The 21,202-nt window shown below is 59.4% G+C and overlaps 2 protein-coding genes across 3 annotated transcripts in view; one reads left to right on the top strand and one right to left on the bottom strand.

Moving 5' to 3' along the window:
- The first annotated feature begins 510 nt into the window (after positions 1–510).
- On the top strand, positions 511–17,525 carry MNT (MAX network transcriptional repressor). Its single transcript, XM_037492521.2, has 6 exons — positions 511–942; positions 6,356–6,935; positions 7,500–7,541; positions 7,705–7,816; positions 13,241–13,433; positions 13,615–17,525. Exons 1-6 carry the CDS (start codon positions 870–872, stop codon positions 14,370–14,372), a joined length of 1,758 nt encoding a protein of 585 aa, XP_037348418.1. The 5' UTR covers positions 511–869; the 3' UTR covers positions 14,373–17,525.
- A 1,879-nt stretch (positions 17,526–19,404) lies between these two features.
- The window catches only part of SGSM2 (small G protein signaling modulator 2), a 40,842-nt gene continuing 39,044 nt past the window's right edge, over positions 19,405–21,202 (bottom strand). For both annotated transcript variants that reach the window (XM_037492476.2, XM_037492477.2), the window contains one exon: positions 19,405–20,991. In XM_037492476.2, coding sequence (XP_037348373.1) covers positions 20,903–20,991 — 89 coding nt within the window. In that variant the 3' untranslated portion in view covers positions 19,405–20,902. The remainder of the gene's footprint in view (positions 20,992–21,202) is intronic.

The following is a 21,202-nucleotide window of genomic DNA, read 5'->3' as shown; positions in this document are numbered from 1 at the left end:
CAGCTCCGCCTAGGGGGCGTGTCCCGGGGGATTTGCGACAGCCGGGTGGTTGCGGGAATGAGGTCACGTGCAGGTCGGGCGCGGAGACCGGGGCTTCGGGTTGGCACCCACCTCCCCCAAGCTTCCCCGACCGGGGATATCCTCGTCTGAGGTAATTCGGGTCCTGAGCTGTCGGCCCTCCCTTCCTCCTAGCAGGACGGCTTTCGCCGCGAATGACCCACACGCGCCCCCTTGCTCAACTTGCGGCTCGCAGCCGGGGCGGGGCGAGGCGGGAAAGCGGAAACGCGGGCGGCGAGCCGGGCCGCGCTTGCCCCACCCCCACCCGGGCCACGTGTCCGCGCGCCTTCCACGGTGGGCGGGGCCGGCGCGCCCGGGACCCCGCCCCTCCCCTCGCGAGACGCCGCGGCCCTGCGGGCGGGGGCTCCGGTCCGGGCTTTGGCTGCGGCCCCCGTGTAGTAGCGGGGGCGGCGGCCGGGGGCAGCGCGGCTCCTTCCCTTGTTGTGTGTGTCGGTGCCTCCTCGCCATCTTGTTGCAAAGCCTTTTCTTGTCGGCGGGACTCCCGGGGGCTGCGGGGCGGGAGGCATCAGAAGGGAGGAAGAGAGGGAGGGGAAGGAGGGAGTCAGTGCCGCCTTTTTTTTTTTTTGCATCAGAATTTTTTTGAATTTGCAGATTACATTTTGCAAATATTTGGGGAGACATTGATTTTTCTTCCGTGCTCCCCCGTTCTTCCCTGCGGAGTGCGCTGCGCCGCCCAGCCCTGTCGCCCCCCGGAGGTAACCCCTCCCTCCTGCCTGCTCGCCAGCCTGACCTGTGCCCGGCTCGCGGGCCGCAGCCTCGGCCCCGGCGCGCCCCCGGCCGCCCTCGGCGCGATGAGCATAGAGACGCTACTGGAGGCAGCCCGCTTCCTGGAATGGCAGGCGCAGCAACAACAGAGAGCACGTGGTGAGCGGCCGGGCTGGGCCCCTGGGGCGCCCGGGGAGGGCGGCGAGCGACCCCGGCCCCCGAGCCCACGCGGACCCGCGGCGGGCAGGACCGTCCCCCGGCCCGCCCGCGGAGCCGAGCCGCGCGGGGCTGCGCGCGCGAGCCGCCGCCCGGGAGGAGTATTGTGGGCAGCGGAATTATTTAATGAATTCATTAGCATGCAGCGGGGGGACCAGCCCCTGCAGGCGCCTCCCCGGCCGCCCGCCGCCCCTTGTGCACCTTCCGTGCGTGGCTCCTGGCGCGTGGGCCAGGGACGCCCGGGGCGGCGCGGGGAGTGTGTGAGTCGGGGGATGGGGTGAGCAGCGGCGCTGCGTGGGGGTGCAGCCCCGCGTGTGCGTGCGTGTGTGCACGGGGATGGGAAGCGCGCCTCGAGGAGAGCCGAGGAGCGGACGTGTACACGGGCGAGTGTGGAGTGCACACAAGTGGGCGTGTGTGTAGCCGGGGGGGAGTACTCTACTCCCGGCAGCTCCCCGGTGTCCCCGGCCCCGTGGGGAAGGTGCGGGGGCGCTCCCGGCAGATCTACTCGCCGCCTGGGGCGGAGGCGGCCTTTGCAGAATGAAATGACATCGCGCGTCTTATGATCCTGGCCAGCCCCACCTGACCCCGCCTCCCAGGGCTGGGCTGGGTCCGCGGTCGCGGCTTCGGTCCAGAGCCGGGCTGATTGGGCGTCCGGGAAACCACCCGCGGGTCGCCGGGCGCAGCCCCCAGGCTCCCCCTGGCTGCGCCCCACTTTAGCGGGTGTGGAATGTGGCGTGTCTGCGCGCTCCAGACCCGCTCCGGCTGGAATGCTGCGTGCGCCTGCCGCCCCAGCCCGTTGGTTACACCGCGCGGTGACGTGGCCGGGCCCCGCCCCCGACCACGTGCACGGGGGACACTCCCGCTGGGGACGGCGCGGCCCGGCCCCTCCTCGCTGCCTCGCGCGCGGCCAGGGGCGGGGCCTGGGCGGGGCTGGCGCCGGGCCTGGCGCCGGGTTGGGCCCTGACTCCGGCCGCTGGGCATCTTCCAGGCTGAGCCTTTGCCGGGGAAGGAGGGTTGGCGCTCACCTGTCGGTTCTGGCCCCGGTCTCCTGTGTTTGATCTCGGGGCGAGGGAAATCCTCAGAATCCCTGAGCGGCGAGACACTTAGAGTTCACGTATTCCCACTGACCCTGAGGACGTTCTCATCAGACCTCCTGGCAACACCCCTGGCCACTTTGTAGAGCGAGCCAGACTGAAAGGGAACAAACTTTGTCACGCTCTCGACACGGGGAGAGGAGGGCTCCAGATGCCTCCCGGCCCCACACGCCCTGCTGGTGGCCCCCAGCTTGTGTGCTGCAGAAACAGGGACTGAGGGGAAGACCCCCGCTTTCCCGGCGGTTGCTCGGGCCTCCGCCCTGGATCGTTGTGCCGTATCTGGGCGCTCCTGTCCCCTCCAACCTCCCCCTTTCCACCTCTTCGGCAGGGTTGGTTTTGGTGCTTCGCCCTCCTTTCCTTTTTCTCTGCCTATTGTTGCTTCAATGATGAGTCATGCAGGAGGTAGTAGTGAGTGTTGTGTGTGCGCGCGCAGGCGCGCGCCTGCAGTGTGTGCTGCCGCTGCAGCGGGCGGCGGGGGGGGGGAGGGGGACAGCCACCGGCGAGGGGCTGGCGGACCGCGGGGCTGCTGTCCTGGTCGGTTTGACCTGCCTGTCAAGGTCAAGAGTCACTCGAGATATGTGAGATCTAGATGTAAGGGTTTTTCTGAACTCATGGGCTGATGTGTCACCCTTTCCCCTTGTGGCCCAGGGCAGTCAGGCAGTGGACCTAGAGGGACCAAGAATGGCCCCATGCTGGCCCCGCAGGGGGAGGGGAAGAACATGCACAACATTTGGAGAGGCTGGATCACCTGCTGCCACCATGGACACAGTGTGATGAAAGAGCAGCTATTGTGTCCCCACTGTGTACCAGGCACTGTGCTAGGAATAAGCAGATTCACCCTGCTGTTACCCAGGGGAACACACTCACTTCACCTTCACTTTAGCCACAGGCTGGTTGGCCACATGGGAAACTGGGGAAGACCCCTCACTATTATCTCCCCGTACCCCTTTCCAAAATACGACTGGCGCTGTGGTCAGTAACAAGGACAGGGGTTATGATGTACAACGTTGTGAAGGAGCCTGAAATGATTCCTAAGAAGTTGCAGAGCCCTGTCCCCTCCTCCAGGTGGTGAGAACTGGGGGGCAGGGAGCTGAGTTGAAGGCCGGTTAACCTGCCCAGTCAGAGCTTCTTGGTGGGGCAGGGAGGCCTTAGAGGATGGATAGATGGTGGAAAGCCAAATCTACTGCAAAACTCCTGTACAGATGGCTAGACCTGACCCTGGCAATTTAATCTCCACTATTCTTTTTTTCCTTCTTTCTGAGGTTCTGACCTCTGATTTGCAGTGGGAAGACTGGGAGAGAATGGGTGGTACTGAAACTTGCTGACCACAACTACTTTCCCGGGTCTGTACATGATGAGCAGCTCTGAAGGGGGATCCTCTTGTCCATGCCCCAATTCAACCTCAAAGGTTGCGTTCCTGACCTAGACAAGCCAATTTGCTCACATGATGAAACTGTGGATGTGTGTGCACGTGTGTGTGTGAGGGAAGAGAGGAAATGGCCAGGACTGGACACTGCCAGTCAGTATTCATGAAGGTGACCCTGACGGGCCCCTTTTCTATCTTGATTGGAGGGTGTTGGCTGGAGTGTCCACAGACTCCTGATCTGGGTGCACCCTAACCCTGCCTTATCCTCCAAGCTCCCTGTCAGCGAGTAGCAGGGGAGCATTAGCAAAAACATTCAGGGCGCCTGGTGTGGACTCCTCAGAGCCCACCCTTTGCTGTGTCCCTGAGCCACAGTGGCTTGGAGAGGCTGCAGGGGACGTCGTGCCCATACGTAGTGCCCCTGTGACCCATGGGTGGCACCGGGGGTCCTGCTACATTCTTTGTGGGCTCCCTCTGGGCAGAGCCCAAAGGAGGACCAGAATATGTGTGTGCATGTATGGGAGTGGGAGTCATTTGGGGGAAGTAACACATGTTCTTCAGGGTAGCTCCTGTGACCGCCAGTTTGCTCCTCCTACTTTGCTTCCCCCTCTCCAGGATACAGGGAATAGGTCAAGGGTGGGGAGGAGGCAGGACGTTTTGATGGGCCAAGCTGGCCTGGGGCACCCCCTCTCCTTCACTGGAGGTGAAGCCTTTGCATGCTGATCCACCTGTGACAGAGCTTGGCCATTCACCTGGGGCCTTTCTGGCATCTGTGAGGTGTACCTGGCTGAGTGGAAGAGAGGGAGGTAAGAGGGAGGTTGCTATCTTCTGAATGAGCTTTGAAGATTTTTAAAATATGGGGAATATGCGATTTGCTTTCAGTGTGGGTTCCCAGGGTACCTGTCCTTGAGACCTGGGGCTTTGTGTGTCCCTGGCTCATGGGAAAGTTGAACTCTTGCCCCAAGACCCATGGAAGTTTGCGTCCTGGTACGGTCAAAGGAATAGAGGTAGTAGTGGTGATGGGGCTGTTGGGTGCTGAGCTCAGGGCCTTGATTTGGAAGAATGGGGTGGGGAGCAGGGATGAGGAGTGCACTGGGGCTGTCCCCTGCTGGGGCTGATAAGGGCTCCAAAGCTGGAACTCAGTAGGCTTTCCGCTTGGCTGTGAAGAGCTGGCGCTCAAGAGCTGGTTTTGTCTGGGATTGGAACATAAGCCAGTGCTAACTGGAAACGCCTGGGACATCAAGGCTTCCCCTCACCCACGCAGGCCTGCACCAGCCTGGCATCTCCCCTTCCTGCAAGGCAGGGGAGATAGGGAAGAGGCCCAGACCAAGGCCCAAGCTGACCCGTCCAGCACTTGAACTCTGGCTGCTGGGAAACCACTGAGTGCTTCCCCTCTGAGAACACTCCCCTCTACTTCCTCCTTTGCCTCTTCTGCTCTGTGGGAGGGAGGGCCTCAGCAAGCCTGGCTCACACTCAAGTTGTGGATTGGGCAAAGGGCCCTGAGGCCTCAGGTTTTCTGGGGCCCCTGAGCCCAAAACACAAGGGGAGGGGGGGTTGCTAATGCACATCTTTCTATGAGGCACTTAGCTCACCTTGGGCCCCAGCCCCACCCCTTGTGGGGTGCTGTGTTTGAGGCGTATCCACCCAGTCAGTGCTGTCAGTGCTGTTAGTCAGCAGTGCGCTGAATCCGGGACAGGAGGGGAAGGCAGGTTGACCAGCCTGCTCCCTGGCCTAGGCACCGCAGCCACTCCCTGGCCCAGCCCAGTAGCCAGAGAACCACAATGGTGGGACCAGGGAGAGGATGGAGCAGGGTGGAGATGGGAGAGACTTCTGGAGAAGGAGGGGCTCTCCCAATTACCTCCTGTTCTCAACCAGCTCCTGAGTAGGACTTTCAACAGAGCTACAACCAGGGTGCAAATACACCTGAGCTCATTGCTCTCCAGCTCTCCTTTCTGCTTCTTACCTTCCTAGTGTGTGCTGCTGCTGCTGCTGGAAACACAGCGGGTTGAGAGAAGTGAGTTCTAGTATGACAAAAGGCAGAGAAGGGCCTGTATTTTTTTGTATGGTTCCCTGAGGAAACCAGAGACGTGAGGCCTAGCCTGGGAGCCATGAGCTTGGTTTCCATGTGTGAACTGAAGGTGATGTCCCTGCCCTATCTGGCGTAGGACTCTTGTGAGGATCCAGGGTGTGTGTGTGTGTGTGTGTGTGTGTGTATGTACTCCCAGTGAGCATGTGTTGGATAGCAAGTACAGGTGTCTGCCAGGCTGGGCATAGCCTGCTTTACCTGTGATGTGCTGTGGGCAGCCAATCACCTTGCCTCTCTGAACTAACATATCTTAATTAACTGTGAAATGAAGGTGTTTATCCTCCAGAAGTTATTTGTATGGTTGAAGATCTTCCTCCGGAGCTATGAACTGTCTGGCCCTCTCCATTGTCCTGTGGTGGCCTGTAAAGTATTTTGTGGGCTGGCCTCTGCCCACTTTATCTGTCACACCACTGCCCTCTGCCTTGTTGTTCCTGGCCCTCCCTGCTTGTGGCCTGCATGACCACTCAACCTTAGGGTTGCCAGGCCTCCAGCATCCTCTCTGACAGCTGCTGCTCCTCCTTTTCACAGCTCCTTTCCTTCCCCAGCCTGCATTATTATCCTTTTACTTTGTCCCTCCCCTCTGCCCTCCAGGCCCTGGGCTCCCCAAAGGCTGGGACTGGGTCTATTTCATTTGTTCACTGCTGTGTCTTTAGCTCTTAGCCCAGTGCCTGGCTGAGTGTGGGTGGCTATTTGTTTGTCACTGAGCACTGACTGGGTCAGGGTCAGAGGATGGGTTACAGTCAGAGGACAGGTGAAGCTGGGACCCAGGATTGTTGGCCCTGCTGAGACACCCCTTGTGTTCTCTCTGTGTAGAGGAGCAGGAGCGGCTTCGCTTGGAGCGAGAGCGGGAGCAGGAACAGAAGAAGGCCAGCAGCCTGGCCAGGCTGGCCCATGCCCTGCCCTTGGAGGAGCCCCGCATCGAGGCACCACCCCTGCCTCTGTCTCCCCCTGCACCCCCGCCGGCACCTCCGCCACCGCTTGCCACCCCCACCCCACTGACTGTCATTCCTATTCCAGTAGTGACCAATTCCCCCCAACCATTACCCCCGCCCCCCTCACTGCCCCCTGCAGCCCAGCCTCTGCCCCTGGCGCCTCGCCAGCCAGCTTTGGTTAGCACCCCTGGACTCAGCATTAAAGAATCTGCCCCCCTACCCACCAGGCCACAGGTGCCTACCCCTGCTCCCCTGCTGCCGGACTCCAAGACCAGCCTTCCACCCACTGGCAGCCCCAAGCCTTTGCAGCCCCTCTCCACGCCCATCCTGACCATAGCACCACATCCTGGGGTCCAGCCCCAGCTGGCCCCCCAGCAGCCACCCCCACCCACTCTTGGGACCCTGAAGTTGGCACCAGCTGAAGAAGTCAAATCCAGCGAACAGAAGAAGAGGCCTGGGGGGTGAGTGAGGTGTCGCAGAGTCCAGGCTGGAGGGATGGAGACAAGAACTGTCCAGCCCTGGGCTGTATGTGCAAGATAAAGTTCCTCTCAGGCTAGCCCTCAGAGCCCTTCCTGCGTCCCCAACCGAGAAGGGCCCTACTATGTTTGGACACATTCTCACTGTGCCCATTCCCACACTGAGGAAGTGGGAAATTGTTCCCAGGCGTCTGTCTTCTCTGACCCCCACCTTCAAATTTGGGGTTGTTGGCATTTCCAGACCCTTAGACAGAGTATTGGATTATGGGCCTCAAGAGTGAGGTCTGAGGTCAAGTGACTAGTTTGCGGATTCCCAGGAGCCCTTCTGTCTCCTTACAGGTGGTCTGATGGGATGGAGGATTAAAGGGGTGAATTATGGGCACGCATGTGCCCTCCAAGGGGTGTGTGCACCATGACACAAGGCAAACATACCAAAGGCTTCTTTAATAAAGTATGGGATTTAAAAAAACAGTGGCATTTGGGGTGGGGGGTAGGAAGGCCGCCTAAGCTGGCCCTCCTCCCTGAGCCTCCTGTCTGTCTGGGTTTCAGGATCGGAACCAGAGAAGTCCACAACAAATTGGAGAAGAACAGGTGTGTGTGTGCGCGCGCGCGCATGTGCGAGTGTTTGGGACTCTGGTTCCGCCCTTGGCCCCCCAAGCTCTCCTCGGACCTTCCCTCCTTTTGCCCACCCCCTGCCCTCGCCACCCCACCCCACCCCCGGCGCTGGCTGACCAGCGCTGCTCCCTCTCCCCAGGCGGGCCCATCTGAAGGAATGCTTTGAGACTCTGAAGCGCAACATCCCCAACGTGGACGACAAGAAGACGTCAAATCTGAGCGTGCTGCGGACCGCGCTGCGGTACATCCAGGTACGGAGCGGGGGAAGTCGGCCCAGAGGAGGGCGGGCGGCGCTGCTGGGGCCGCGGCGGCTGCTTCCTCCCCGAGGCCGCGCGCGCCCGCCCGCCCGCCCGCCTCCCGCGCCGCCCCGCCCCGCCCTCTCCGCTCCCCGCCGGCTCCCCCGCCCACCTCCACGCGGGCGCTGAGCACATGGCCCGGCTGACGTCAGCGGGGCTCCCCGCCCGGGAGGGGGCTGGGGCAGGGCGCGTGCGCCGGGAGGGCGGCGGCGCTCCCCTCCCCCGCCCGCGGCTCCGCGGAGCCCCACCATCTGCGCTCCACCCCCCGCGCCCGCGGGTGGGTGTCAGGCCGAGTACCCGGGTACTTCGCCGCGTTAGCGCGCCCGCGGCGGGAAGGGCGTGGGGCGCGGGGCCTCCACCCCGCCCGCCGTGCCGAGCGCGAACCCGCGTTCGGCCCGAGTGTGTAGGTGTGTGAGGAGGGGGGTCCCCTGGGCGTGCCGCCGTGCGCTCAGCAGCGCGCCAGAGGAGCCCCGCACTTTCCACCTGAAGGGTTTAGCTCCTGCCGCGCAGCGTTGGGGTGCCACGACCCGAGCCCGGGGGGAAGCCCGCGTTGGAGACGGGCGGTGGCATGACTGGGTCGCAGACAGCCCCGCGGCCCCCGAGCCCGAGGAAATCACGGTCCTTCCGTCTGGGATTTTTTGTTTAAAAATCCTTTCTCTAGGGGCCCTCCTGACCTTGTGTCCCTTCCCTTTGGGCATAGACTTCCCCCTGCAGTGGGGGGGGCGCCCTCCAGATAAGATCGTTGCCATGGCTGCCTGAGTTTCGGTTTCCCTGGAAACCTCGGAGGGTTCCGCGTGCCGGGAAGGAGGCTGTGGGGGTGGGGCGGGCGGCCACGCTCGGCTGCCGCGGAGACGTAGTCGGAACCGAGCCGTTGGGGAGTGGGAGGGACTTTGGCTCCCGAGCCGCGCTGGGGGCGGGGGGAGGCGGGAGCATCGGGGTCCCCCTGGCTCTCGGGAAGCTTGTGGGCCGGGGGGCGGCACGACCCCCGCGGGAGCGAGTGGCAAAGAGGCCCACTGGGCGCGGAGCCAGCGGCGGGGCGCCACCCCTCCCCCCCGGCCTCGACCGCGGGGGTCACAGTCCTGAGGTAACCGGAGCCTGACTTGTTGAGGGGCGGAGGCGCTGCTGCGCGACTGCTCCCAGCCAGCCGGCGGCTCCCTCCCCGCCTCAAGCAAACGCGGGCCCTTCCGCCCGCCCTCCGGGCGCGCCTCCAGACCGCTTCCCGGCACCCGGGGGGCGGGGCCCTGCTCGCGGATTGGCCGGGCCCGGCGGGCGGGGGCGGGGCTCCGGGGGCGCGGAGGGAGGGCGCGGACGCGGGAGTGACGCAGCAAAGCCCGGGCCGCGTGGGTGCGCGTGTGCCTCGGCGGGGGCGGGGCCGCGCCTTCGGGCCCCGACGGCCCGGGAGGGGGCAGGGATCGGGCTTCGGGTTGGAGAAGGTACCCGGAGGCTTGTTTCCGGGAGAGTTTTGCAGACTATGAGCGTCACTGTTAGTTCCTGGTCCTTCAGTGATCGGACCTGGGAGCAAATCCTTGTCCAGGTGCTGTGTGTATCAGCTTTCTGTCACTACGCTGATGCTAAATGGGGAAAAGATAAGAGGGATGATTGGGAAATAGGATGTAAGTGATAACTGTAGTAATTATAGAACATTAGGAAGGCTAGAATGGCAAATTTCTCTTTGTAATCACATACCTTAGGGAGAGGAGCTTTGTATGATGTAGAATCTGCAGATCTGGACACCTGGGCTGAGTAGGAAACAACACAGACCCAGACAGTCTATAAGACATACTTGTCCTGGTGCTGGTAATGGAAGCAGAAGCAGAAAACTTGAAAGACTTTCAGTAAGTCCTCAGCCTTGCTTATTTATTTAGTCATTTGGGTACTTTTTTTATAACCCCGTCTGATTTTGTGGGTAAAGCAGGGAACAAAAACAAAAGTATGGGTCTGTGTCCTCATAGGCTTGGTCTTTCAGCAGATCATAAACAAGTAAACAAGAGGACCATGTAAGGAGGCCAGAGTAGGAATAGGAACAGCAGGGTCTGTTCTGGGGAGTTAGGAGATTTGTCCTGAGGAAAAGATGTTTGATCTTTGACCTGCACGTCTCAGGGTGTGGACTAGGCAGAGCGGAGGGCAGAGACTCCAGAGCAGACCAAAATTTCTGCATCATGAGGAAGCAGGATGCAGGTTTGGAAATTGGAGATGGCAGGATGGTTGCCATGTAGAGATGGGGCAGGGAGGCGGTTGCCACAGAGCAGCAGGACCATATACACTGAGGGCTTTAGGTGGGAAGCTGTGGAAAGGTAGTAACACCCCACCCCCACCCCCACAGTCTCAGAGTTTGATGAAAGGCACATTGAAGTACTGAGACAGGAAGAGGAGCAGGCAGTTACCAAGCCATACTGAACTTTACATCCATGCACCTAAGATTAAGGTAATCTTAGAAAGCAAATGGGCTTAAAATGAAGCAGTGTGCTGCAATCAATGTTCTGCCACTGAGCTATATCCCCTCTTAAAATGAAGCAATGTGGACTAAAGTTAGACCTGTGAAAGCTTTCCAGGGGCTGCTAGAGAACTGGGCTAGGTGCGAGGAGGTTTTGACCTCTGGCATTCTTTCTCCCTGACCTAGAAGCCTGGCCTCTCTGCTAGCAGAGTTAGGACAGCTGCTTCCAACTCCCAGCAGCCAGGTATGATTAAGGGCTCACTTACCACAGGCCCCATCATTGATGTGGCTTGACAACTGATGTCATGTTGAGCACTGGCCTCTTAGGGTTGAGCCAGGTGAGAAGCCAGACTGGTCATGGTGGTGGTGGTGGTGGAGTCTTTCCTACTGTCTTTATTACAGAAATGGGGGAGGAGATTAACCTCAAAGCCAGGATGATAGGGAAGGCTGTGTGTGAAGTATATATGTAGAAGTATAAAGCTATCAGGTTTCAGGCCCATAGAGCATGGTTGCATCTGGACTGTGTGTTGCGCTAATGGTTTGAGACATCTCTTATTTTTCAGGTGGGAAATACAAAGAGTTTGGGACCTCCCTGGTGGCGCAAGGGGTTAAGTCTCAGCACAGTGAAGCTATCAGCAGCCACTGCAGCATGAGTTTGATCCCCAGGCAGGGAGTTAACCAACATGGCACAGCAGACCTCTCCTGTTTCGCCCCACTGCTCCCCTCAGCAGTGTTTCAGTGGATCTGCCTGTTATGCTCCCCACTCTGGTGAATCCTCTCACTGCCGCCCACCCCCCCCGCCCCATATCTCTGGTCTATACCCCAGTTCTTGGGTGCATAAATAAATCTTTACCAAAAAAAAAAAAAAAAAAAAAAAATGCAAAGAGTTTGGGCAAGTTGGACCTAGTTGTTGGGTGGATCTGAGGAGACAGCCTTGCCCAGGAAGGGCAGCTGAATAGTGAAGAAAGGCTGCCCACAGAAAACAGAATCCAGGGAAATTCAAGTCTAATGGGCGATTGATTCTCCTGTGATGAAGGGGATGGGTGGAGGGAAATTAACATGCTCACATCTTCACAGATTCTTCCTCTGGCGCTAAGATGGCTTAGCTTTGTCCTTGCCATCAGTAGAACAAAGGGATATAAACTAATTATAGAGCAGTCTTTGCCTTCACTCATAGGGTTGGATAGAAACTATGTATTTAGATAGAAAGACAAAACACGAAATACTTTTTTAAAATATTTATTTATGCATAGAAGTGCAGGGGGTAAGAAGATTCACCAGAGACAGAGTGGGGAGCAGAATAGGCAGGTCTGCTGAAATACACTGCTGAGGGGAGCAGTGGGTGAAGGAGAGGTCTGCTATGCCATGTGGGTAGCTCCCTGGCTGGGGATTGAACTCGTGCTGCAGTGGCTGTGGATAGCTTCATAGTGCTGAGCTTAACCCCTTGCGCCACCAGAGAGGCCAAAACACAAAGTATTTTGAGGGTTGTATGATCCAGCATCTGATTAAATACTATTTGACTGTCATTAAATGCTCAGGTGTGTGGTGCCAGTGCGGAGAAGGGCCTGGAGGACAGACAGGAGGTTGTACTGGTGAGGGTGTGGGCCCTGTATCTGGCCATTCCGGCAAGACTTGGAAGCTAGGAGCTCAGGAACAGGACAGGTGAGACTGGGGAAGCAGCTGGGTTGGACTGCCCGTCGTGGCTAGTGGACTTAATAGTCACAACGCGCCTAGGCTGAGGCGAAGCCGACGACAGCGGAGCCTGCAAAACTTAAAACGGTTTAGTTTAAGAGTCAGAAGGTGGTGGTAAGCCAGAGACGTGTGGTATGGAAGCGAGCTAAGAGCTGGGCTTTTCACAGCGGCTGATACGCCTGTGGGAGCGGAAACTGGAGCCCTGCGAGAGGGAGCACAGCCTGCGAGGCGTGGTGTCCCGCACCTGTGTGAGGGGCCAGTCTCAGGGGCACAGGGTCATGTGTGGACCTGGAATAGTTGGGAGGGACATGACCCGGGGGTAAGGATGTCTCCCACCCCCGCCCCCCACCCCATGTTCTTAACAAAGTGGCTGGTGGGCTCAGCGTCACGGGGGTGGGAACAGCCTGGAACCTGTGCTGAAGGACAGACGCCTCTCCAGGCGTGCTCGGTCGGGGGCAGTGCTGCTGTAGCGCAGCCCAAGGGCCACTTCTCACTGGCGTACAGGTGTGGAAGGAGGGGCTTGTTCTGCACCCTGGGGAGCCTGGAGGGCTGCAGGCAGCGTGAAACTGGAGCATTGTGGAGGCGGCACAAGTGGGCACCGTGGCAGTCGCCCGGCTTGGAGAGGAGATACAGAGCCAGCAGCTGCGGGTACTGAGCCGGAGGTGAACTCGGGGGCAAAGGAGATGTCACCAAGTCTGGCGGGTCGTCTTCAAGGACACCGCACACCCAGAAAGATCAGGGAATGGCGCGGAGAGAAGGGCAGGATCGTCTGGGTTCTTGGGGAATGGGTTCCCGTTCCCAGGAGGTCACTTGTGACTGTAGTAGTGACTGACAGAATGGCACGGGTGCTGGCCTGGGGCACGACCTGAGAAGCCTGTCGCCCTTTTTGTCTTTCTCTACATGGAGGGCGAGGCTGGGTGGGGAGTGGGTGGGGCAGGAGATGGTGATGCCTCTCAAGACACAGCTGATAGGGGAGAGGGTCTCCATGCCGGGAGGGACTGACCTGGATCTCTGTTTTCCTTCACTGGCACCTCCCCCAAGCCCACAGTCCCCAGCACACTGAGCCTCACTGGGCAGAGGCATGACCACAAGGTAGGTATGGTGTCCAGCAGCCGGTTGGTTTGAGCCCCCTGGACGCTGCCTGCTTGTCCCTGTGTCCTGGGGGATCTGGTGGTGTGAGTGGCTATTGGGAGATTCTGAAGTTCCCTGGCTGCTGCTCAGGGAGTCGTGCTGTCCCTTGCCCTGTCCTCCAGTCCCTGAAGAGGAAGGAGAAGGAATACGAGCATGAGATGGAGCGGCTGGCGAGGGAGAAGATTGCCACACAGCAGCGGCTGGCCGAGCTCAAGCACGAGCTGAGCCAGTGGATGGACGTGCTGGAGATTGATCGTGTGCTCCGGCAGACGGGCCAGCCCGAGGATGACCAGGCCTCCACCTCTACTGCCTCCGGTGAGCCTCTCTGCCACCTGCTCCGTGTTGCCCCTGCCCCTCGAATGCGAGTCTCCCTTTGCCTACTGGAAAAGATGCCCTCCGCCCCAGCCCCGCTGCCTCCCCAGGCCTCAGGGGCATCTGCTCCTCCAGCCGTTTCCCAAGCCCGTCTGACCTGCCCCTGTCCCCGTGCCCCCCACAGAGGGTGAGGACAACATAGACGAGGATATGGAGGAGGACCAGGCCGGCCTGGGCCCACCTAAGCTGAGCCATCGCCCCCACCCGGAGCTGCCGAAGCCACCGCCCAGCACCGCCCCCGCGCCTCTGCCGCCCCACCCACACCCTCACTCCCAGCCTGTGGCCCTGTCTCCTGCCCACCTGCCTGGGCAGCAGCCGCCGACACAGCAGAAGACACCTCTGCCGGCCCCTCCTCCCCCGCCAGCTGCCCCTGCCCAGACACTGGTGCCTGCTCCAGCCCACCTGGTGGCCGCAGCTGGGGGAGGCTCCACGGTCATCGCCCACACAGCCACCACCCATGCCTCAGTCATCCAGACTGTGAACCATGTTCTACAGGGTCCAGGCGGCAAGCACATTGCCCACATCGCCCCCTCGGCCCCCAGCCCTGCTATGCAGCTGGCACCTGCCACACCCCCCATTGGCCACATCACAGTGCACCCAGCCACGCTCAACCATGTGGCCCACCTTGGCTCCCAGCTGCCCCTGTACCCGCAGCCCGTGGCGGTGAGCCAGCCGGTGGCGGTGAGCCACATTGCCCACACCCTCTCACACCAGCAAGTGAATGGCACAGCTGGGCTGGGTCCCCCGGCCACCGTTATGGCGAAGCCAGCCGTGGGGGCGCAGGTGGTACACCACCCCCAGCTGGTGGGCCAGACAGTGCTCAATCCTGTGACCATGGTCACCATGCCCTCCTTCCCAGTCAGCACACTCAAGCTGGCTTGAGGATGAGGCCACTCAGAGGCCCCCAGTGGGGGCAGCGAGGGGGACCTATCCCCCACTTTCCCACCCACCAGCTCCACACATTCCAGCCAGGCCCAGGCCCGCCCCACCCACACCCACCCCCAGGCCTCCTAGGGGAAGGGGGTGCAGAGACTCTGAGCCAGGGGAGGGAGGGGCCGCCCCAGGGAGCTGGGCACAGGCAGGGGATTCCCTCACTGCACTAGGACTTGATAAAATGAGAGACTGATGAACAGGCTACCCATTGGCCTGGTGCCAACTCCAGTGCTATTCCTGCTTCCTCACCCGATCCCCCGAAACCAGTTAGACGTGGATGTCATGTTTTCTGACTTCCCCTACCCTGTCCGCCTTCCTGTGCTGCTGCTGCTATTGCTTTGTCTGGCGAGGGGGCCCTCCCCTCCCAAGCCTCAGCCTTCTCTTCCCAGACCTTTGGAGGGCAAAGGGGGAAGCCGAACTGAAGCAACTTGGCCCAGAAAGCTGGGGACCATGGGCGCCCTGCTCTGAGTACAGGTAACAGATCCCAGGAAGTGGCTGGTCTGGAGTTCCACCCAGCCCGGGGCGCTCCAACCCAAAGCAGTCACCGTGATTCGTTACAGCAGAAACTAGTTAAGACGCTTCTGCCATCAGCCGACCAAACGCAAGCTGTTGCCAAGCTCCCGAGCCCGCCAAACCTTGCCACCAGACTCTTGTCCTCAGGAGGGCAGGCTGAGGGTGGGGTGGAGGAGGGGCTTGCCCCCCCCCTTCCTCCTCCCTATGGGCATAAATTTTGGCCTCTGGAAGGCAGAGGGGAGGGGCTCTGTCTGGTGTTCAGTCCCCTGGCTCCTTGGCCTGTGCTTGGTACTGTGCACACCCCCCAGCCCCCAGGGGACGTTGCCTCCTGCAGCCAGGGTGACATGGACCAGCATCTGGCCTTGGTTCCAGAAGCCTGCAGCCACGCTGTTGAGACAGTCAGGAAGCTGAGCTCCAGGAGCTTGGCCAGCCCCTTCCCCAATGGCCTGGGAAGCTGTAGAGAGGGAGCAGGGAGCCCTCCAGACAGCAGAGGGCTCGTGCCTCTGTCTCTACTCATCTTTCTTCCTCCGGAATACCCTTTCCTCCCGTGGGCTGTTCTGAGTGTACCCACCCTGGTGGGCTGCTGTGTACCACTGCCTTCCTCTTTAGCTGGGGGCAAGGCTGAGCTTGGGGTGGTGATGGGGGAGGGGCTGTGTGTGGGTTGCTTGCCCTGCCTCTGCCTCTGCCTCAGCCTATGACTTTGGCTTCTTTTATGTGGGTATTCCTTACAAGTGACCTTTGTGTCAGACACTCAGTTACACACACATGCACACTCAGCTCCCCACCCGGACACACCAATGGCCTTTCAGTGTGTGGGGGGGAGGAAAAAAGTGTCCCTAGGTGTGAAGTCTGCGTCGACAGGCTGGGGGAGGTGACCGTGTAGGGGCCCAGAATCTGGAGTGTCCAGCAGGATGAGACAGAAGTCAACAAAGATCTTGAATAGATTTAAACACCTAATAATTCCCTTTCATTTTCTTCCTGGTCCTGGAGACTTCCCAGGGGACTGTTTTCTAGTCTGTTCTCGGGGTGGGGGAAAAGGAAGGCCTTTTGATGCCTTAGAGGCCTCTAGAAGGGAGCCCTGTGCCCAACCCAACTCAGCACTCCCACCTCATAAGCTTGCTGCCTTCCTGCACCTGCAGCCACCTCCACCCTTGTTCTTGGCGGGAGCTGGTTTCACGAATCCCAGTGATTATAGTGAAAAGGGCAGAGGGGGAGATGGCAGGCTTGGCACCCAGGGAACAGAGACGCGTTGGTGAACTTGCCCTCTCAGCTCTGTTCTCCCCGCATCTCGAGGCAGTTCAGAGTGCCCCTGGGCCTGCACAGATACCTCATCTGCCTGCCGCTGCCCCCTCCCCGCGGCAGTGGGGGGCCTCCGACTCTAGTGCCGAATGACTATGTCCAGATTGGTGACAATGGGTGTTGTTGCTGTTGTTTCGTTGTGTTCGTGAATGCTGTGACACTGTGTGCCCAAGAGAGGCAGCCTCCGGCCAGCCCATCCTTGGGCATCTCCCCTCTGAGAGCTGTCCGGACCTTGAGCGTCCTCGCCCTGTGGGACCGCCTGCCCCTCCCCTCTCTAGCCCTTCCAGCCTGGGGGACTCGAGTGTGCGCGCATGGGCATGCACACGCACACACACACATCTTACCTCTCATGCGTGTTTTACTTTTTTGATGTTCAGAGTGGCTCACTGGCTGGGAATCTTTACCTCGGGGAGAGGGGGAGGCTGGTTCCTTGGGGGAGGCCAAAGAAGGGCAGGGAATGCCTGGAGGGGGATGGGGGGGTCATCATAACCCCTGTACTCTCTAGGAGTAGCTTCTCTCCCTCCCAGGGTTCCACCCCCATCCCTCAAAGAGGTGGCCCTTGTTTACAGTGAGGACTCGGTCACTGTGTCTCCGTTTCCTGAAATATAAACTGTAGCGACCCCAGACTGTAGAGGTTTTTATGTGTTTGGATACATCTGCTGTGTGGGAAAAAAAACTACAAAAACCCTAATTTTGTACATATTGTATTTTTACTATTGAACTGTATTCTAGTGGCTGTTCATGCTCCAAGACTTTAGGTATTGAGACATGAATACTCTCCATGTAATAAGCACTTGCCTGGAATAAAATATAAAACTGAAATAAACCTGCACTGAAACCTGAGCTGGAGCTGCCAGCCGGCAGCATCTGGGTCATTTTGTTGCAAGAGGAAGCAGAGACTTTAGCAGGAGAGTTCAGCACACAGCAGGGTCCTTAACCGGTTATGGGGGGCACGGTCCTCAAGCAACGTCCATGTCCGTCTAGAAAAAATTCAGAACCTGTTCCCAAGGCCCAGTGCTCAGCAAGCCCTGAGAACTCTGGCTCTGTTCTTCCTTACACTTCTGCAATACTTTGTACTTCCTCAAACCGTTTTACAAGCAGTATCTTGTTTCATCTCCAGCAGCGCAGTGGGGTAAGTAAGCCAACTCGTCCATTCTGGCAGATAAGGAAACAGGTATGGGGTGGCGGAGTGACTAGGTCGCGCAGCTAGCAAGCTGGGGCCCTGGTGGTGCCGGTCAGACCTCAACCGTGCAGTCCTTTCCCCAGGCCCAGGAAGTGAGTGCCACCCACCCAGCCCTGGGGTCTCTAGTCAGGATCCTGCTGTGCGCAATGGGTGAGGGGCTTCTCAGAGGGGATGTTCTGCGGCTGTGAGAACAGGCCCTATGGGAAGTGCTTACTAGCTGTCTTTTCAGGGAAAGGAACAAGAAGAGGAAGGACTGAAGGTCAGGGCCCAAAAAGCCATGGTCTAAGCTGGGTCTGGAAGACTTGGCCCTCTAACATCTCTGCCCAGTTTAGGGTAAACCAGTTCTTTGGGAGGCTGTCTCTGGAGCAAATGGGGGAGGTGAAAGAACGGGGTCAGGAGCTAAGCTAGACTGGGCGACACCTGGCAGGCCACCTCTCCTGCCTTTTCTAAGTTCCTGACACCTGCTGTATCCCTCCTCTCCCCCCCCCCGCCCCCAACCCGAGGAACTGACTCAGCTTCTGGGAGTGGGTCTGCAGCTGTGGGGGGGTTATCCTTAAGGAAGGAAACAGTAGCCACCAAAGTCTTAGGGTCCCATTCTCTGAAGAAGACCAACCTCAGGAAACCTAGGCCCAGGGCCCCACCCTGTTGCCCCACAACAGCGCCAGTTCCTTTCACTTGTGAGATGCTAGCTCCCTCTGCTGGTAGTTTCAGGAAGAACTGGGTCCGTTCCACTTCAGGGAAGGCAGAGGGTTAGGAGTTAGTACTTTCTGAGCACCTACACGGTGTCAGCACTGTGCCCGGTCCTGGGACAAAGATGAAGACCATGTCCCTGGCAGGAATGACCCCAAATCACCTGAAGGCTACCACTGTATCTAAAGGGTAAGCAAAGCTCCCCTTCCTGTACTCAAAGCACAGTCCCTCAGCACAGCTGAAGCCTACAAAAGAAGCACCTGTGATCAGGGTAATGGAACAAAAATCCCAAACAGGAATCCAGGTGCTTCCATGTGCCAGCTCCTGCTCTGTAAGAGAGGAAGTGTTACCTCCAGAGTAGAGGGTTCCCTACTGGAACCCTCTGGTGTAGGGTTCCAGTGCCCTACACCAACCAGCACCCTAGCTTGTGCGTCCTGCTCTCTCTACACCCTGCCCTCAGCTGCTCCAGCATCTTGGCTGTGCCTGAGCAGGAAGAGGTGGGAGTGTGTGAAGAACCCCAACCACTTCCAGGCTGTTCTATTAAGGGCATTTGGTGAGCTTTCAAGTGGAGTCACCCCTGAGGAATGGGAAGGTATTCTACAGGGCTTTTAAGGTTCCCTGGCTCCAAGATTCCCGACATCAAATGGTTTCCTAGCTTGGGCAGCTCTTAGTGAACTGGCAGCAGGGCCCTAAATGCCCAGAAAGCCAGTGTCCCCGATCCCCTGGCCATAGGGCCCTTTACCTGGAATATTGCACGATGGGGACAGTGGAGCTGAGGGGTGGGGGAAGGCAGCAGAAAGCCCATTCTACTCAGGCCCTTTCCATGCCCCAGCAGTTTTGACCCCTCCTGACACCTCCACCCCCTTGCCCCAGCCTGAAGCAGGCATCTCAAGGCAGTGGTCAGCGGTCAGGAGTCAAAATCAGAGAGACAGGGTCCTTCACTGGCTGGCAGGGCCAAGAGGCTCCTGCAGATTCCCAGTCAAGCGCCAGCTCGCTGTTGCAGGAGGGCAGGCGGACAGGGGGAGGGGCGGGGAAGACCTGCACATCAAGAGGCTGTAGCCACTGCTCGGTGTGTTAGGACCACTGGCTCTGGGTGAGGGGCCTCCAAGGGCTCTCCCTGAGTACTTGGGATCTGGCTACCAAGCTCCCCTCATTCAGTTCATAACTGAGGTCCCTCTCTCCTAGAAACTGGCTCTTTCTGCCGTCCTTCCGCGTCGGGCTGGCCCTCTTGCCCTCCATAGTGTAACTTGCAGAATTCCCCAACGCATAAAATTACTCACTATCCAACGCCAGCCCGCAAGTAGCCCCCAGAGCCTCAAGCATTGCCAAATGCTATGTTTATTGGTCTGTTACATTGAAGAGTATAGTTTCTGAGCCAAACAACAAAAACATACACATTCTGCTCCTCACAAAACCACTGTGTCACTAAGGCAGGTGCACAACAGCCACCGTGTTTGGCGGAGACAGGGTGGGAATGGGGCAGGCGAGCTCCCAAACAGGCCGTGTGGTGCCCCAGGAGCAAGGGCGGGCTAGGGAGGCTGTGCTGGATGCAGAGGGCTGTGGACCCTTCCCTTTTCCAGATGCAGGAAGTCTATACCTTAGCGGCAGGGTGGCCTTGCCCTGGGGCCTAGCCTGCATGTGTTGGTGGGGAGGGGTGGTAGGGAGGGAAGGAAGTGGGGATGACAGAGCAAGCAGTGTGCCTAGGCCTGGGGTCAGGAGCTGGGCCCTTCCTAACACTTCCATAAGTGAGGCTCCTCCAAGAGGGTCTTTGGGTCCCTTGGCCTCTTAGGCATCCTGAGAAGCATGTGGAAGGCAGAGCTAGCCTTGCTTCTCGTCAGAGACTCACCCTCACCTTCCCTTAGCCCCAGGGACTCAGAAGATGCCTGGGCTAAGCAATGGGCTGCCCCCACCAAAAAACTTTGGGCCTATCCCTGAGAGGAGGCTGTGACAGGATTGACTCCCAGAAGAACCATCCTGAGATTCCTTGTGAGAGCAAATGCTCCCACCAGATTCCAGGCATCCAGCTGGCAAAAGCGTCATTTACATTTTCAGGGATGCAGCTAATGCGTAAAGCAAGAGCAGGGTGACAACAGTGAGACTGTACAGATACACGTGGGTGCACTGTACAAGCTGGGGGGTGGTGCATGGGGTCATCTCAGGTGGCAGTGGCAGTGCTACTGAAGTGGGCACTTCCCACCCAGGGCCCACACTTGGCTGCCCGGTCTTGGGAGGGCCCAGAGGCAGCCCAGGTCCCCTGAGGTCCCTGGGACACAGGCCCAAACTGGCAGCAGTCCTGGCTGCTCCAGCGGCGGCTGGTGCGCGTACACGCACAGGACTTGCAAAGGGACTTTCAGAAGAGACAGTAGAGTCCCCTTGCCCCACACCACCCTCGTCAGGTGGTGGGGCCCAGACAAGTACAGCCCCGCTAGCTGCTAGACTGACCTGGGAGATGACATGGGCAACAGTCCAGGCCAAGGCTACAGGTGGCAGTAGGGCTATTCCCAGGCATTTGAGGGGCACAGAGAAGGGGGGTCCCCCAAGAGCCATTCCCTGAGGCCAACCCCTCCCATCCTGGCCCTGACCTGAGGGCATCCTGCTCCCTTACTCGCCCTGCAGGGCCAGCACTGCCCGGAGGCGGATCCCAGGCTCACAGCACTTTGTTAGGAACAGAGATGGGCAGGCAGAGTGGCTGGGGGTTAGGGCTGTCTTGGCTGTGACACCCCTGCATCTCCCTGCAGGGCCCAGAGACCTGCAGCCCGGGCTCTGGCAGGCTGCTGCCTCCTGGCTACAGCCTTCACTTGTTCTCTATGAGCATCTGCACCTTGTGGACGAGGTCCCGGGCAATCCGCAGGATCTCCTGGGCGTCGTGACGCTCAGCCCGTTCTGGGAGAAACAGATAAACTGTGGGGACGCTGGGGCAGGACAGTCGTCTGGGGTGGGGGGTGGGGGAGGCCCTGTGGTGCCCACCCTATTCCATTTCCATCTGCTTATGCAGAAGCAACCAGGCATTCCTGAGAGTCCCTCCAGCCCAGCTCAGGCCAAGAGTAGAGGTTCCCACGTCCCCACCGGGACAGCCAGAATGGCTGGACCAGCT

The sequence above is a fragment of the Talpa occidentalis genome, unplaced genomic scaffold, assembly GCF_014898055.3.
Source record: "Talpa occidentalis isolate TD23 unplaced genomic scaffold, MPIMG_talOcc4v2.1 talOcc4.7, whole genome shotgun sequence".
Lineage (NCBI taxonomy): Eukaryota > Metazoa > Chordata > Mammalia > Eulipotyphla > Talpidae > Talpa > Talpa occidentalis.
This window is presented reverse-complemented; position numbering and strand designations above follow the sequence as displayed.

Coding starts and splice junctions, on each gene's coding strand:
- MNT (XM_037492521.2), top strand. CDS start 870: ATGAGCATAGAGACGCTACTGGAGGCAGCCCGCTTCCTGGAATGGCAG. Junction 943..6,355: donor GCAACAACAGAGAGCACGTG/GTGAGCGGCCGG, acceptor CTCTCTGTGTAG/AGGAGCAGGAGCGGCTTCGC. Junction 6,936..7,499: donor CAGAAGAAGAGGCCTGGGGG/GTGAGTGAGGTG, acceptor TCTGGGTTTCAG/GATCGGAACCAGAGAAGTCC.